Source organism: Poecilia latipinna, unplaced genomic scaffold (genome assembly GCF_001443285.1).
Source record: "Poecilia latipinna isolate Pla-1442-1.1 unplaced genomic scaffold, P_latipinna-1.0 Scaffold1233, whole genome shotgun sequence".
Lineage (NCBI taxonomy): Eukaryota > Metazoa > Chordata > Actinopteri > Cyprinodontiformes > Poeciliidae > Poecilia > Poecilia latipinna.
The window spans coordinates 105,751-121,580 of NW_015113849.1; the positions used below are offsets into that span (position 1 = coordinate 105,751).

Consider the following 15,830-nt stretch of genomic DNA (forward strand, 5'->3'; position numbering starts at 1 on the left):
TATGTTCAAAAAAGTGTATAAAAAAAAAGAGGTTAAATTTCAAAATGGAAATGAAAAATTAAAAAAAAAAAAAAAAAAAAAAAAAAAAAAAAAAACAGTTAAAGAGCCTGAAAATAAACCACTGATCAAGAGCATGAAACCCAATTCTGAAGCCCCCAATTGCATAATGCGACATTTATTTTTAGCGATTGTACATATACACCATATTTTCATTGTTTTCCTCAAAACAGCCACATCTGGATGCTGTTAACCTGATTAATATGCCAAGAGTTACACCCCATTCTCTTTAAATCCTTTATTCAAACCACTTAATGCAACTTGATCCAACTACATGTCAATGTTTATGTTTAGAGGTCGTCTGTCTCCAGATTTAGATGCGTATCTAAATCATGGCCAGCTCCTTCAGGCCTTTTTTTGTTTGTGAATCAGAGGTATCCACTGAACCCAGTCTGTTGAAGTTGCCCAAGCAGTGTCGACTCTTGAGTCTACTCCCATGTATGTGACTTCAGAACAGGTCTGTCTGGAAAAGGGACAATGAATATGTAACCGACCACAGCCGAGCCACGCTTTACGACATGATCTGAAGACTGGAGGCTGGTTCCAGATTGGGTAGACGAGTTTAGCCCATTAGAGGGGACTAACTGGGCAATTAGAGTCACAGGCCAATTTGGCCGAACAATAGGTCCACACATTTAACAAGCTCCCCCTGCCAGGAGCTCCACAGGGGTCTGTTGTCGGGCCTAATGGCCGTTGCGTAGACAGTGTGTCTGTCTTGGTAACGGGCTGCTTGCCCCAAACTGAGTGAATGAGAAGGTTAAGCAGGAGTCAACCAAGTGGTTCAACACCCAACTAATTTTTCCAACCCACAAATGTTCATCTAAAGTTTTCAGAAGTTTGGAATCAAACTCGAAACCTAAAACATATGCTCATCAAATCAGTCTTGAATTTATTTTTGCTTTGTGACCGACATCATTGCATCTTGAGGAACATGATTTGGATGGAAAAATGATGGAGTCCGTTCAGTCGTTAATGCCTGGGTACATTTTAATACGCAACAAAGTGCGATCCCATAGCACTTCATCAGAAAGAGTTTCAGAAATTTTCAGTATTGGGTAGGTCTTCTGTAATGACCTAAGGGCAGCCTTCGCTCGGCATCAGAAAGGTTTAGCTGACCTTTTTCTTTTGTCTGCCAAATGTACATTAAAATGTAAATGTAACACTTATAAGTTAATGACCAAATAAGTCTGTTGATAAACAGAATATTTTCAGATTTGCCACTGTTTTGCATCTATCCCCTTTTTTGCTAAACTTAAAATGTGTTTAATCTGAAACTTTTTATGTATAAAGAAAACATGAATAGTAATTTTTAAGTGATTTCCTTTGGAAAAGGAACAAAAAAGCCATATAAACCTGGCCAAATTGTCCTAATAACTAGCAGCAGGTGTTCACGCTAGCTGGCAATGAGAAATTCACATCACCACTCGGGAATTTTGGCCCACTCTGTTCAGCAACACTAGAGGGTTTTTGAGCATTTGCACGTTTAAAATAATCCAAATTGCATTTAAGTCCAGGTTTCAGTGAGGCCACCTCCAAAACTACTTCTTTATTTCCTTCTGCTTTTTTTCCCTTTTGCATTAGTCCTCAAGAGGCGGCCATGCGACTGTAATTTTATCATCAGTTTGGTGCTGAACCAAAATGTGATTGGGCTAAAAGGCCAGTACTGACAGTGAGACATTATGCACCATTTCCTGGTAGAGCAAAATTCATGATACTATCGATTAAGGTCAAAAAGTTCCACATTCGTCTCGTCAGTCCCCAGAATATTACCACTGAAGTTTTGGGGATCACCGAGATATTTTTTGGCGAATGTGATGAACTGATTTTTTTTCCCCCACAGCTCATCTTTATCCAACATTAAATTCTATTGGTGGCAAGAAATACTGAAGTGTGACAAAAAAGCAAAAAACAAAAAATATCTGTAAGGAGGCAAATGCATATTCACACAGCTAAATATTTCAACATTTCTTTCAAAAACTATTAGTCGCCCTTACGTTAATGTCTCACGTCAGCTGACTATCACAATGCAATGTTATGCAGCTGCTTTCTGGCCATGTGTTGGAGCAAAATGAGTCCTTGCAGCACATCAAAGCCTAAGGTGTGTTTAGGAAGACGGGGAGGAGAACTGGGTGTCAGCTCTGCAAACTCAGATAAAAGTTGTCTCCCATTGTACACAGGAGACTCATACACTGAACTCCCATTTGTCCCTCACCACCCCCTCCTTTCATCACCCTGCTGGGCTCCAGCAGGACTGACAGTCCCTGCACAGACTGTCAATAGCACTCAATTGTCACATCCAGTCTCCAAGCCTTATGGGCAGAGACAGTCTGGCTGATCTGAGCAGACTCTTTGCTCCCCCAAGCTCAGAATCTGCAGACAAATCCAAAAACTATGGCACATCAGATTAAACTGTCCTGCTTCCGTCTTCATTTACTGCAATATAAAAATAAAATGTCACATCAAGCACAAAAATAACTGGAGTACAGACATAATCTTAAATTTTTTAATTGCAGGGATCTTTCTCTTACAAAATCTAAATGTTTTCCCTTAATCAGTTATGAGGTAATCCCAAGTTTAAGAACAGTCAACACAGAAAAAGCCAAAAGTATATAAAGGAAATAGAAAAAAAAAATGTAGCAGAATCAGTGACACCATGTCCTTTTTACGCTCTTCACTGGTTCTCTGAAATGCTGTGGGAGTTAAAAGAGACAAAGATGATTAACTTACAGGAGAACGACAGAGATAAAACTTAATTTAGCACGAAATGATCTGAAATCGGAAATGTGAAACAAAACTATGCAATAAGTTTCCTTTTATAAAAATACATCTTCACAAAGTTAATGATGATGTCAGTTTACACACATCTGGGAAGTCCGTAGGGCCTGCGGAGGGTCGCAGCCCAGATACGCCCCATTGCTGAAACAGTACTGCAGCAGAGCCCTGAAGCAGGGATCCTACAGGGAAACCAAAACATTTGGAGTGTATTTTACTGGTGAACACACTGCAGTAGATGGTAGTGAGAGTAAAAACAAATACAAGCGACAAAAAAGAATCATCACAGATTTACAGAGGTTTTTCTCCCCACTCACCCTGATGAGAGTGTGGGGGTCTCCAACAATTATGAGCAGAGCTTTGGGTCGGGTGATGGCCACGTTGAAGCGTTTCGGATTGGCCAGAAAACCAAGCGAACTCTGCAAATCCTCGCTTTCCACTGATTCACTAGAGCGCACCTGGATAATTAGATGATCAAAAATCAATCAACTGCAATGTGGTCTTTTTGTACAATCAGAAGTACCTTTGAAAAACAATGACATGATGGCAGTAAACCATAGCAATGCCGTTGATTAGAAATACTGAAGTTACACAACTGGAAGTTACACAACTTAAATATTTAAGAATATTTAAGTTATTCTTAAATATAGCACCTGAGTGCAAATCTACTAAATATTGACCTCTTTATCCAGGTCACTTATGAAAATTAGCATTCAGTTAAACTGCTTTGAGTTTAAGGTTGCTTTAACGTGGCAGAAATCTGTGCGATGGGTGAACACCAACTCATCACTAGCTGGAAAACTAAGCACTGTTTCTTCAAGGCAAGACGCAAATAAGACATTTAACATAAAACAATAAATCTACAAAGAAAAGACATGCTTTAGCCTTAATTATTTGAACATTTTTCAAGGCAAGCAAAAGGACATTACAAAAGTTCTCCAAACAGTGAAACTGTTTCCTTATCCCTTCAAAATTCTTGGTAAATCTAACTAAATTTAGGTTGCAATTAAATTTACTTGTGGCTTATTTTGACCTACCGTCGACAAGATGATGACCAGAAACTCTTGTCCCTGGAACTCCTCCACTGAGCCCACTTTGATGTCAGACAAGCCCACCTTACCCAGCAGCACTCGAATCTTCTCACACTGGACAGCAATATGAAAGCTCACCTTAACATCTACAGTATGTCGACCTGCGAGACTGATTTCAAACAAGTCTCTTAATAACCTCAGAGGAAGAGTGAAACGTACTTGCTTCCTGTAGGGGGCGATGATGCCGATGTCAGAGGGGTGCACGGGGTTGTAGAGCTTCTTTGCCAGCTGGCAGCAGTAGAGCATCACCTGCACAGCCTCTACTGGGTTGAACCATGACGGGTTGTTTCCTTCCCTCATTTCTGTGCCCTGGGACACAGAAAACCCAAAAACATGGGAACTTTCCATCCCTTCAACCTACTGCTGAAAGTGAGTAAATAAACAGGCTGCAGATGCACTAATGCTGTTTTTTTTTTTTAAAGAGGAAACATTGTGATTTTATTTCTGCGTTATTACCCTAACACCGTGGAAAAAGAGGGGGAAGTCTTTTTTGGGCAGGTTTTTCCACTGGCAGAGGGAGTCCACGATCTCCCTCTGAGCCTTGAAGCATAGCTCCCCCAGGTAGAAGAGCTTGGAGGGCAGCATCAGCAGCGCCTCATGGGAACGGTAGTTGTAGATTAACTTGGTCACCTGTTAGAGAAAAGCATGCTTGTACAAACAAAGGGGCATTCAAACAATTATTTATGTAAAGAAAAAAGAAATATAAATTGTTCTTATGTGGAAAATTTGTGACATTGTTCCTGTTTACATTTTTGTTTCTGGACAAACATTTCAAATAGATTTTTGGACATTACTGTGATGCAGGTTGGCAGAAGAAGAAAAAAATCACCCTAAAGTGTTTATGACATCATAAATGTTTCCCAATCAGAGAACTAACCAGTTTAGGATTATATCCCCAGTCCTGTTTGGTGTATAGTGGGTTGGTCATCAGCCTCTCCAGTAAAGACATGCCCAACCCAAAGGCATTGGCAAGGTTGGACTTCACTATGGGACCCAGTTGGCAGGGGTCTCCAGCCAGCACTATCTGAGGAGGAAAACGGGAAGCATCATTATTCAACAACAAAGCTAAGTTCATTTCCTCTTTTACAATAAATATATAGCGGTTACTCCAATCCAATACGTTACCATTTTTAAACAATTTGAGAACATCTTTGGTTTGGTTATTTCACATGAATCACATTGGATTAAACGAATAAGCACTTTAGGATGCATTTTCAGACAACACCTTAAACGCATCACTGCTTCCTTGGTGCCAAATGTGCTCAAACCTTAAAAAAAAAAAAAAAAAAAAATGACTGAAAGTAGTAAAATGTTACTGTTCACAGTAAAACCAGTCCTGTATTGGCCACTCAGTGAGGAAAAAGCCACCAATTCAAAACTATGCAAAAGAAAAGGACCAATAATCAGTTGGAAATGCAATGATGGACAAACATGACTTACAAAAATTAAGTGTTTGGCCATACAGGGTTTCTGCAGGTTTCACCAACTCAATTTAAGACTTTTTAAGACCACTATGAAAGGAATTTAAGGCCTTTATCTCCACAGAATGTGTGGATATATTTGAACCATGACAGGTGCAAAAAAAGGTAGCTAGCTTGCTAGCTAGCAAGGATATGTTAGCAGTGAGTTACCAGTAGACTCAACCGTCTAGAGTCAGAATAAAGACGTCGGAGTTCAGTGCGACTCCAACTTTTGCCAGACAGAAAACTACAGAGGGGAAAAAAAATACACAGAATATGAGATTAAATGGTTCCGTCAAGACTAAATTTAATATCTGTGATTAACACAGTAAAGGCCAACCTACTTTTCAAAATTAAAGACATTTCACAGCCTTAATTTTTGATACAAGAACTTAAGACTTCTTAAGGCTGTGCAGACACGCTGTTATATTTAGAGAAAAAGGTAAAAATTTGCCAATTTAAAACACCGTTATGGTGTTTTGGTGTAAGAGGGACTGGTGCGCTTCATAAAATAGATGGCATCATAAGGAGAGAGCTTGATGTGTGTAAGGCAAGGCAGCCTACAAACCTGGCTCAGCTACATCTAAATAACTGGTTAATCTGAAGCCTTCATGCGTTTCATCCTGGGAAAACCCCCCCAGTTCAAATGCATCACAATGAGGTCAAGATTAATACGACGTTTATGCTGGTGAGAGCATTTCCGACCGGTGTGGAAAGTAAGCTCATTTGCTCTAACCTGTCCATCTCTCTCTGAGACGAAGCTGATGGGGATCAGAGACTCGGGCTCAGTGGCTTGGCCAGCTTCATCCAGAAACACATGAGTAAAATGTCCCTCTCTGAAAAACAAAGAAATTAATATTCAACTAAGACAGTACATAACGTGTATATTTTTTCACTTTAATATCTAAAACATTGATCTTACTGTATTCCAATATTATGGAACATGCCAGCACTGGAGCAGGTGCTGACGACAATCCTATGGAAAGCAGCGTGACGGATGTCTTCTCCAGCCCGGGAGTACGGCTGCAGCACTTCGGGAAGAGACTAAAAAAAAGAGTTAACTGGTAAAATAATCCGCCATCTAAGCAACACTGTAGATATACAGGGTGAATATAGCAACTTGCAAAAGCTACACACATCCCTTGAACTTTTTCCACATGTTGTGAATTTAAATGTTTTCGTAAAGAAAAATCCAAAAGGTATGTTATGGATTTATATTCAGCCTCCCAGTGTAGGATCACTTCATACAGCCACGTAAAGAGATCAGATTTTACCAGCATCTTTAGATCAGGTTTGCAGCGTTATACACCAAAGTATCTGCTCAATCCTGTTTGCGAATCAGATCAAGCATCAACTTCCAAAGTCCTGCCACAGTTTCTCAACTGGATTTAGAATGGGACATTGAAAAATTATAGCACATAAATACACTATGATCTCAACCATAATACTGAATGTTTGGCTGTATGCTTAGGGTTATGACCAGTTTGAAAGTGAAACTCTGGACTGGTCAAGTCCCTTGCACCATTTAGGTAATTTCTAAAGGCAGTTTAGTGTCGCTTGATTTCATTTACAGGAATCGGAGAAGAAGGGGTTGAATACAAATTTGTAAATAAAACAAAAAATACCATCTTTAAATTCTGTCCCGTAAGCTTTACAAATCTTTTTGTGTACGCCTACTACATAAAATACCCAAAATACTTTGCGGTTTGTAGTTGGACGGGGCCGTCCTCATAAATTATGAAAGCGGTTGATGAGGAGACCATTTAAGCTGCTGTGCAGTACCTCAGTCTCCCTAGAGGAGGCGTTAACACGGGCCAGGCTAGCGGCATGCAGAAAGCCGCTGTGATGCAGACGCACGCAGATGAGGTCAGCGGCGCTGTTGGACGGCGTGCAGACAAGCACCCGACTGCTGGGCAGGAAGTGGTAGACCTGGAGGTCGAGAGGCTTCATGGGATTATCCAGGTAAAGGAAAATAATTTGTAGATGATAACACGCACAAGAGTTGAAGAATCTAGATGGATAATTAGTGAATGCACCTGCAGTATGATTTCAATAAGAGTGATGGTCTTCCCGGTTCCTGGAGGTCCAAACAGCACGTAAGGAAGAGGGCGACATTCTGCCTCCAGGACCCTCTTCACTGCCTCCTTCTGACAGGGGTTAAGGTCTGGGTTAAAAAACTGCCCTTTGCTGGGCATTGGTTTGGAGGTTTGTTTTCCTTTGAGAAGAAATACAATTGTTATGTTAACTTTTGATACAAAAAAACAAGCAGATCCTGTATAGATCTAAAAATCGGACACCTTTGCCTTTAGTCTGTTTGGCCTTTGACTTTATATCGACACACGGTTTCGACGCGTCTCCATTTTCCACTGGTGGATTCTGGTGATTATATGGGATTCTGAAGTTATTCTCTTTTTAGACTTGTTTTCATTTGAAGACTGTTAGTTACGGCCTACCTCGTCCATCCATTCTCCAGTCCACAGGTGGGTTTGAGGCGACACTCTGGAGGGGAAGAGAACTAAACAACAAGAAATTAACAGCTAAAACCTTACTTTTTCTGTAAAAGTGATTCAAAACGCCAGTGAAAGAAAGAGAGGGAAGACTGATGCAATCATTTGAAGGCTAATGCTTTTTCTTTCCTTGTTTGTGCACCTTAGAAGAGGTTAAATGATACAACTAGCACCCCCCGGTGGGTAATGTAGTGATGTGCCACTACAATGTGCCCTCCCACAAAAAAGAATCTAGACTGTTACACATATGAAGATTTTTGGCGATTTGGTAAAAAAAAAAAGAAAAATGAAAAACAAAATCTATTGTCTACGTCTGCTAATCCTTACAGTGTTTGGGGACGGAGGGGAAATGACATTTGGATTCTCAAAGAAAAGAGATGATCTTTCAGAAATATTTCAAATAAAAGTTTCAGACTCAGAGTAAGAAAACCGACGCCAAAAAATATTAAAAAGACCTTTTTGAAACACAAAGGGAGTCATCATTGCTACATGTTTGATATTTTATACGACGCCAAAACATGAAACTGATTAAGCAACGGAAATTTTCTGTAAAGAACAGTTTGCAATTATTCAAACATGTATAAAAAATAAAGTTAAGCATTTTTTCCCAGACAATAAGTGCTGTGAATTTAATATTTTACAGAGTGGTCACAATTGACCAGGAAAAAGTTGCAAAAAAAGTAAATGATTAAATGTTTATAAAACTGCAAATAAGCTTCAAAATTGACCACAGACTTAATGATCTCATATATATTCACTTTGCCACCATTAATGGGGTTCTGTCTAGAACAATGAAAAAAAAAAAAAAAAAAAACACTACTTACTCTCCCCAAAATGCTTCGTCAGCTCAAGAGCATTGTGACATCGCCTTATGGTTAACCTAAAAAGAAAAAAAAAATTAAATTAAAATCACAGACACCAGAAACATTCCAAACAATCCCTCATCTATTCCTTCTCCTTACCTGTTGTAGGTGAACTCGACGTCAAGAGGCTCGCCGAGGTAGCTGTGGTGAAAGTTTGAATTCACTCTCAAACTCACGTTCTCGTCATTGATCTGAACAGGACCATCAAGGCATTAGATTAGAACAGAAAGTGTGTGCAGAGATGCTCCAGAGTCAAACAAACGGGTTACCTCGGTGACGTAGCTGATGTACTCCATCTCCAAACCGTCGCTCTGTAGCTTCTTCAGTAAAACTCTGTCTCCTGTGGAGAAAACTCGTCAACAGAAACCTACACGACATTTAACGGCCATGCTGAAGGTCGCATCACCTATGTTAAGATTAGGTCTGCCTTCAGCCAGGCCAAGCACCTCGAGGTGCAGGTAGACGCCTCCTTTGCGCAGGAGCGCTCCACTGATGGAGAACTCCCTTAATTCCTTTTCTGCGTTCAGCTCTTCGAGCCACAGGAGGGTCGAGAATCTTGAAAACATGTTGGACGGTGAGAGAGCCTGAATGTAGGAGGACAGAGCGACACTTTACTTGATCTGCAATCTACTTTTTCTCTTCGCATGTTTCTTGTGCGATCATAAAATCTCACTAATATAGGTTTGAATCAAACACCAAACCATCTACAAAAAAAAAAAAAGTTTTGAGAGACATCGTGTTCTCTAGCGTTAATAGCCATTTTGCAAAAGCATGGACTCAAAAGCCAAAACCGTTTGGCGAGCTTGAAGCTCTGCTGTAATTTATGACTCGGAAAGTAGAGGCTGGCTCAGAAATGATCTGGACTGGAGATGCATAGCTACGGATTTGTTTCAATTAATGAAAAGTGAATGTTTCAGTAATTCGGTTCAAAAAGTGAAACATGTTTCGCACTTTTATTTCTAGTTATATTCCATATTCAAAAATACTTCATTGATTCCAAAGGAAAGTTACACGTTAAAATTAAGTACTAAAAATATTTTAATTCACTTTCCCAGGATAGTACATAAAATACAACACTTCTCGTTACAGAAGTGTCATGATTTGTCCTGAAAAACTATGGGGAGGAGTTCGACTGGACTCTCTTCAAAAACATGTGCCGTGTCGACAGTTTATTGAATGACTCTTTTTGAGTTACATTACAAGATGTTTGTGGACAATAACATTTAATTTAAAGCAAAAACTGTTGATTACTAAAGAAATATGTTGTGCTCTGACCAATATTTTCTATTTGAAAGTTTTTTTGTAAAAAAAAAAAACAAAAAACAAAAAAAACCCCGAGTCCATATCAACTGCTGAAGATGTCTAGCCAAATTTATTTTTATTACTCTCACACTGCAGTCAAAGGGTGAATAGTTAATCTTTATGCATCAAACCTAATGATGGCTATGCTCACCTCTCCTAAGCATGGCTGAACAGCCAGCACATCCTTCCCCGACTCCACACAGTCTCTCAGAGCCTTCGGCACCGGAAAGCTTGGCAGGAAGTTTGGCAACCGTCGCTTACTGAGCCTGGAGGTGGGAAAGTCGAACAAGAATCAACATGGATAATCTTGATCTAAACAGCTTAATCTCTCAGTGGATGGAAAACAACACCAGCCGATGAGGTTGGCCATACTAGGATTAAATATGGATGCCAGAAACAGCAGCAGAAAAAAAAGAGCTAAAAAACATTTTATATTTTTACCCAATTAGTTTATCCAGCATTTTGAAAATAAACCTAGGTCTAATTATTAACTAATAACTCCTTGAAAAATTGCAAACTGCATAGGAGCAGGTATAACTTCACATCTGCATCAGTTGAGCAAAAACAAAGAAAAAAAGAACATGCATTATTATACATTATTATACATCTTTATACATCTTTCTTTGAATATTTTCTAGCATTTAAATAAATATAACAATCTTGAAACTTGCATTAATTTCCCAAACCCTTATTACTTATTGATTAGTAACAGGTTTAATGAGCTCTTTATTTACCTCGGCAAAACTTTTGGAGCTGAGACGGTGACAACGTGGGAGGGGGCTTTTGAGAGCACCTTGGCATTACTGGGACAATAAACCTCAGAGGGCTTCAGCAGGTTTTCATCCTCACTACCCACTGTGACCAGAAGACGCCTCCCAATGGTGAAAGAAGAGAAGTGCAGCAACAGTAGCTCAGTGCAGCATCCAAGGCTCCTGGAGGAATCCCAACATGCACAAAAATATAGAATGTGCCAAAAACAAGTATTCATGCAAAATGCTTTTTTTTCCCCTCTAAATTTTGATGCAATAAAAATTTGTTCCATATGAATGAGCAAAAGAAATCATGGCAGAAATAAAGCTACAACACATTTTATTGGAAAAAAAAAATGGTTGCCCATCCTTGCATTAGGCATACAGCCAGACGAACAATGAGTAGCACAGGTGCACCGACTGCAGTTTTCTGGTCGATCACCAATCTTTAAACAGCCTAACCAGCCGATTCCGATTTTAGCTGATAATCTCTTTTTTTTTTTATCTGAAATGTCACTTACAGAGTTAGATAAGATCAGGGGATTGGGCGATCACCGATCTCCTAAAATTAAGTAAATCAGCACCAATAAATTGGTGCACCCCTAATGGATAGGTTACTCCACAGCATATTCATGTGTTAAATTGGCCTAAATTCAATTGAAAATCGAAGCCAAGGCTATTATTTTTCATGGAACCTATTCATTCAACGTCACCTTGTCAGATTGTTTATCTGACAAATAAAAAAAAGGCAAAAACATTTCAGCCTATAAGAGCTCAAATCTGGGAGACGCATCACAAAATCTGTAACTGCAGAGACAATGTGGCTCTAGAAAGTATGCCACACCACAGCTGGACACAAACGCATGTCACACTTTCCTGATCCTTATTTGCATAAAAATAATTAAAAACCATGTATCCCCCCTCCATCCATGTTACAGCTATGCACTAATTACAATCACACAAAATCCCACACAACAATTTGTGGCTGTAACCCAGGAGTGAAATTTTAAAGGAATATGAATCATTTTGTAAGACATGATGCGTATTTATATGCACTTTTAGGGATGCCTTACTTTGCTTTGCAGGCGATAACAACAGACACTCTTTCTCCTGGGGATATTTCCACCTCTCTCTCCTTTCTTGCGTCGTGAGGTAGGTCTGCGTCTGTCTGCATTGCACCATTTTCTCTCTTTACTTTCTTTGCATCTCCGACTTGTTCCTCTGAGGACTCTGGGAAATTTTTGTGAACAGGTTTCTGTCTCTGGTTGGGTGCCGTGCTGACGGTAACCACGGTAAACTGCTCTGCAGAGTCCCACCCAGCAAAGTCGCAGCACTTCAGTGTTTGAGACTCGGAGCCATTATTTCTGTTGCGGAAAAGAGAGACGGAGATGAACTATCATTCACTCCGTCTTCCAATTGCTGATATTTACACCAAAAAAGCAAAACCAGCTCACTGTATCCACAGCACCAGCTCACATCTCTCCCCCAGCATCAGGTCCCCAAATTGTCCGTAGTCTGATACGTCGATCCCGCCTTTGTTTTCCAAGAGGTGATTCAACTCGGCCTCCAGGAGAGGCTCAGCAGCAAAATTCATACTGCCAACAGGAAAATAAAACACTAAGATCAGCAAGACGGAAAGAGGCTAATTTAAAAAAGTTAATTTGGTTATTTATCAGTCTTTTATGGCTGAAACAATTAATCAAGATCAACTGTGATCAATTGTTGCAATAATTGTCAGCTAATACATTACTCATCAACTTGCGTACATGTAAAAAAAAAGCCATTTGTTGAGAGAACGCTCTCAGAGCAGCAATTAAACTAAAACTGTAGAAAAACACATACGTTCTGCATTTAAGATAAAATAAAATAAAAACTCAATGTACATAGTTTTAGCTTCACCTGGTTCAAATTCTATATGTATCACCTTTTGCCAGATTACTAATTGGTTAATCAAAAAATAAATCAACAGATCGGCTTTACACTGTATCAATGTTAAATCAAGCAGCATCCTTTGCTACAAATGATCAGGCATTCACTAAAGCAATGCATGATGGGAAATAAAATGTTTTTTTTCTTATTAAAAAAAAGAAATTCAATTGTTTTTTTCATATTTTAATGTATTTGTAATATCACATAAGAGGCTTAAATGAAAAATCTGTAAAATGTGACCATTTTTAAAAATCTTATTAGCCAATCTGATATAGATCAAACAACCTGGTCTATATTTTGAGCGGTACCTCTGACGGCAGGGCGCAATGCAGAGGGCTCTCCAGGAGTAGAAGGACTGACAGCTCTCCACCATCACCAAGTTGACCAGATCCCCTGGTGAAGGCTTGTATTCGGCTGGCAGGAGCAGAGAGTCCAAGCTAAAGAAAACACTGTCCTCCACCACGCCGCTGTTCCCATACACACTAGTCACTCGCACCTGGAAACAGAGAGCCGCTCAGATGAGGTCACAAAACTCAACTAAAGGAAATGATCCAGGTTCAACACCACAGATTTATTTGGCTTGATTCATTTCTAGTAATGAATATATTATAAAAATAAAAATGATAAGCACCTGGTTTAGGCGACTATAGCGTAATGGAGCCACAGAATGAGCTTGGGTGGTCCACTGGGTGGGGTTGATGTAAAACTTAGCTTGAATCCAGTCACCTTTCATTGGTTCATAACCTGTCAGAGAGAAAAGCAGCTCACAAAGCAAATCCCTCTATATAAACACACTAAGCATAACAAGGTTTTATCAGATTTGGAAATATTCTATGTTTTTAATCAATGACATCACCAGTTACTTGAGCTGGATAATATGGCTTAAAAATACAATCTCAGATTTGTTTTTTTACCTTTTTTTTTTGCCCCGTCTTTTCTTAAAAAGGACTGCACCGTGCAAAATACACCTTTTAGCACTCAAATACATTTTGTTGTGTGATCTTGAGTATTATGGATTGCAGAGACATTTAATTTAGTGCATTTAAAATGAATTGTAGAAAAAAAATAAAGAACTTAAGCTCAGAGAACATAGTCTATTATACAATACATTTTTGTTTAATTTTATGCTGTGACAAAATGGGAGAAAGTACAAGTAGAATGAAAGGTTCTGCTCAGTAAACAACCTTGGTAACTCAATTTAACTTGTGCAGTGCAAGCAAGATACAAGGGCTGTGAAGTTCAAAGTCTTATTAAATTAAAAGTTTATCTCGCTACCTTCTGAAAGGCTGTAGCGTGTGAAGTATGTGGTCTGATTGATGTAGCCACTATCGCCATCAAAGGACGTCACGGTTCCTATGAGGGGGCGCAGCTGCATGCTGTCTGCTTCTAAGGAAGTCCTCCCTCCGTCTTCCCAGGCATCTGCACTTTTCTCCACCTGAGTAAGAGAATGCTGAATTTTGCAAGCCTGACAAACCAAAACCTCATTGCAAACTTGATCTGTAATTTCCGAAAGGAGCCAATGGCCAACCAGCAAGAAGAGACAGATTCAGATTATATGATGGATGAGGGGGTCCTCACCCTCAGAGCTTTCCATCCTTTCTCAGCACCATCTCTGATTGCGATGCAGTTCACCTGGTCTCCCTCTTTTAGTTGAATTCCGCCCAAAACCTCACTGCTTGTGAAGTATATGGCATCGTCTATCATCCCGTAGTCCAAACACAGCTGCGTCACCACGCTGCCCCGCAGATGGCGGATGTCCTCTGTGCCTGAGCAGAAAACCCACGCCAAAAATAAATAAATAAATAGAAAAACAAATAAATCCGACATGCTACTGTGCGAATGTGTCGCAGTCCACAGGAAGACTAACTGCGCTTACCAGGGCTTTCCGTGAAGATGTTGTCTCCACCTGCATCAGCTGTTCTCCAAATCGAAGAAACTAGCTTGGTTAGCACGCAGCGCACAGAAGTGAGCATGTCTGCGGGAAACGGGAGCAGCGTAGCTAGCTGTCCGAGCTACGAAAACAAATTCAACATTAAATAAGCTTCAGTATTGAGACAGTTTATTGAATTCACAATTTGTAGTGTATTTCGGTGTGAAGATAAGGGACAAATGAAAGTTACTAGAATAAGAAAATAAACTTTTCAGTGTACTCCAGAGACACAGTAGCTAATGTCGAGACAAAGCCAGCCTCGACATTAGCCACTGCATGAAACTAGATAAATATTGTAAAAATAATAATACATCTCCAGCGGAAGTAGTGAAAATATGAGCGCCTTACCGCGTTCCATACACGTTATTAGATATTACAGAACACTTCCAACGTTGTGGTCGAGATTTTTTGCAGATTTCGGCGGCAGGTGTACGTGAGTGACGAGCGCTGATGAGGGTGGGGTCATCAAACATGCGGCCACGTTACCACAAGGGGGCGCAAGAGCAACCAAGGTGACGATGAACGTGTGAAGAAAAAAAAAAGTGGGGCAGCATGCTCTCATTTTTAAAGAACTACCATTTTTTATTTATATTTGGTGTTTTTTCTTAATAGAAATAGAATACATTTTCTTATATGTGGTTTTATTTGTAGAAAGTTATGTAAAAAAACACATCTAAAAACTTGCCATTCTGTTCTGTAAATGTAATTCAATCATTAATGTAATGTGTATATAATATTATTTATCTAAATCTATTATCTATTTTTACCAAGTAATCTTGATTACAATATTTAAGTCATAACACTGACAGCTCCCCTCACTTGAATAGATCAGCTTCCATTGTATGTCAAAAAATGTTTGCTTCCACCACAAGAGGGCAGTGGTGGCACTCTTTGAGCAGAGAACAGAGTCCGTCTCTTCAACGCAGAGCAAATGAGGATAAGGGAAGGAAATAGATCAGATACTCATCTCATTCTGTTGCTATAAGTAGACACTCAACTAATATTGTTTATCAAAGACATATAACATGTAAAAAAAATAATCAGAAAAAGAAAAAAAAAGCAATTTTATGTAATAACCAGAGGAAATTGCTCACTATATGATGTTGATTAAGTCTCTTTTTCCTGTAATGGCTGAATTTCACAATATAGAAGGACACTCCAAAAGGCATG

At 39.5% G+C, this 15,830-nt stretch overlaps 1 protein-coding gene across 2 annotated transcripts; it reads right to left on the minus strand.

The window, feature by feature from the left end:
- Window positions 1-2,542: 2,542 nt before the first annotated feature.
- Window positions 2,543-15,141, minus strand: mov10l1 (Mov10 like RNA helicase 1). Of its 2 annotated transcripts, none has more exons than XM_015054180.1 (27): window positions 15,009-15,141; window positions 14,607-14,705; window positions 14,309-14,496; window positions 14,006-14,165; window positions 13,362-13,474; window positions 13,039-13,226; window positions 12,256-12,396; window positions 11,875-12,165; window positions 10,787-10,984; window positions 10,204-10,318; window positions 9,157-9,334; window positions 9,020-9,090; window positions 8,850-8,941; window positions 8,712-8,767; window positions 7,834-7,895; window positions 7,678-7,756; window positions 7,417-7,595; window positions 7,163-7,309; window positions 6,303-6,424; window positions 6,117-6,216; window positions 4,798-4,944; window positions 4,377-4,550; window positions 4,080-4,229; window positions 3,867-3,974; window positions 3,147-3,287; window positions 2,920-3,011; window positions 2,543-2,747 (listed from the first exon to the last, which is right to left on the minus strand). In XM_015054180.1, the coding sequence occupies exons 1-27, from the start codon at window positions 15,016-15,018 to the stop codon at window positions 2,729-2,731; spliced, it is 3,420 nt and encodes a 1,139-aa protein (XP_014909666.1). In that variant the 5' UTR covers window positions 15,019-15,141; the 3' UTR covers window positions 2,543-2,728. The 2 variants fall into 2 exon arrangements, with proteins under 2 accessions (XP_014909666.1, XP_014909667.1); XM_015054181.1 differs by having other exon boundaries at window positions 14,607-14,742.
- Window positions 15,142-15,830: the final 689 nt, after the last annotated feature.

Coding starts and splice junctions, on each gene's coding strand:
- mov10l1 (XM_015054180.1), bottom strand. Junction 9,335..10,203: donor TTCAGCCATGCTTAGGAGAG/GTGAGCATAGCC, acceptor TCCTACATTCAG/GCTCTCTCACCGTCCAACAT. Junction 4,945..6,116: donor TCTCAGAGAGAGATGGACAG/GTTAGAGCAAAT, acceptor TTTCCTCCTCAG/ATAGTGCTGGCTGGAGACCC.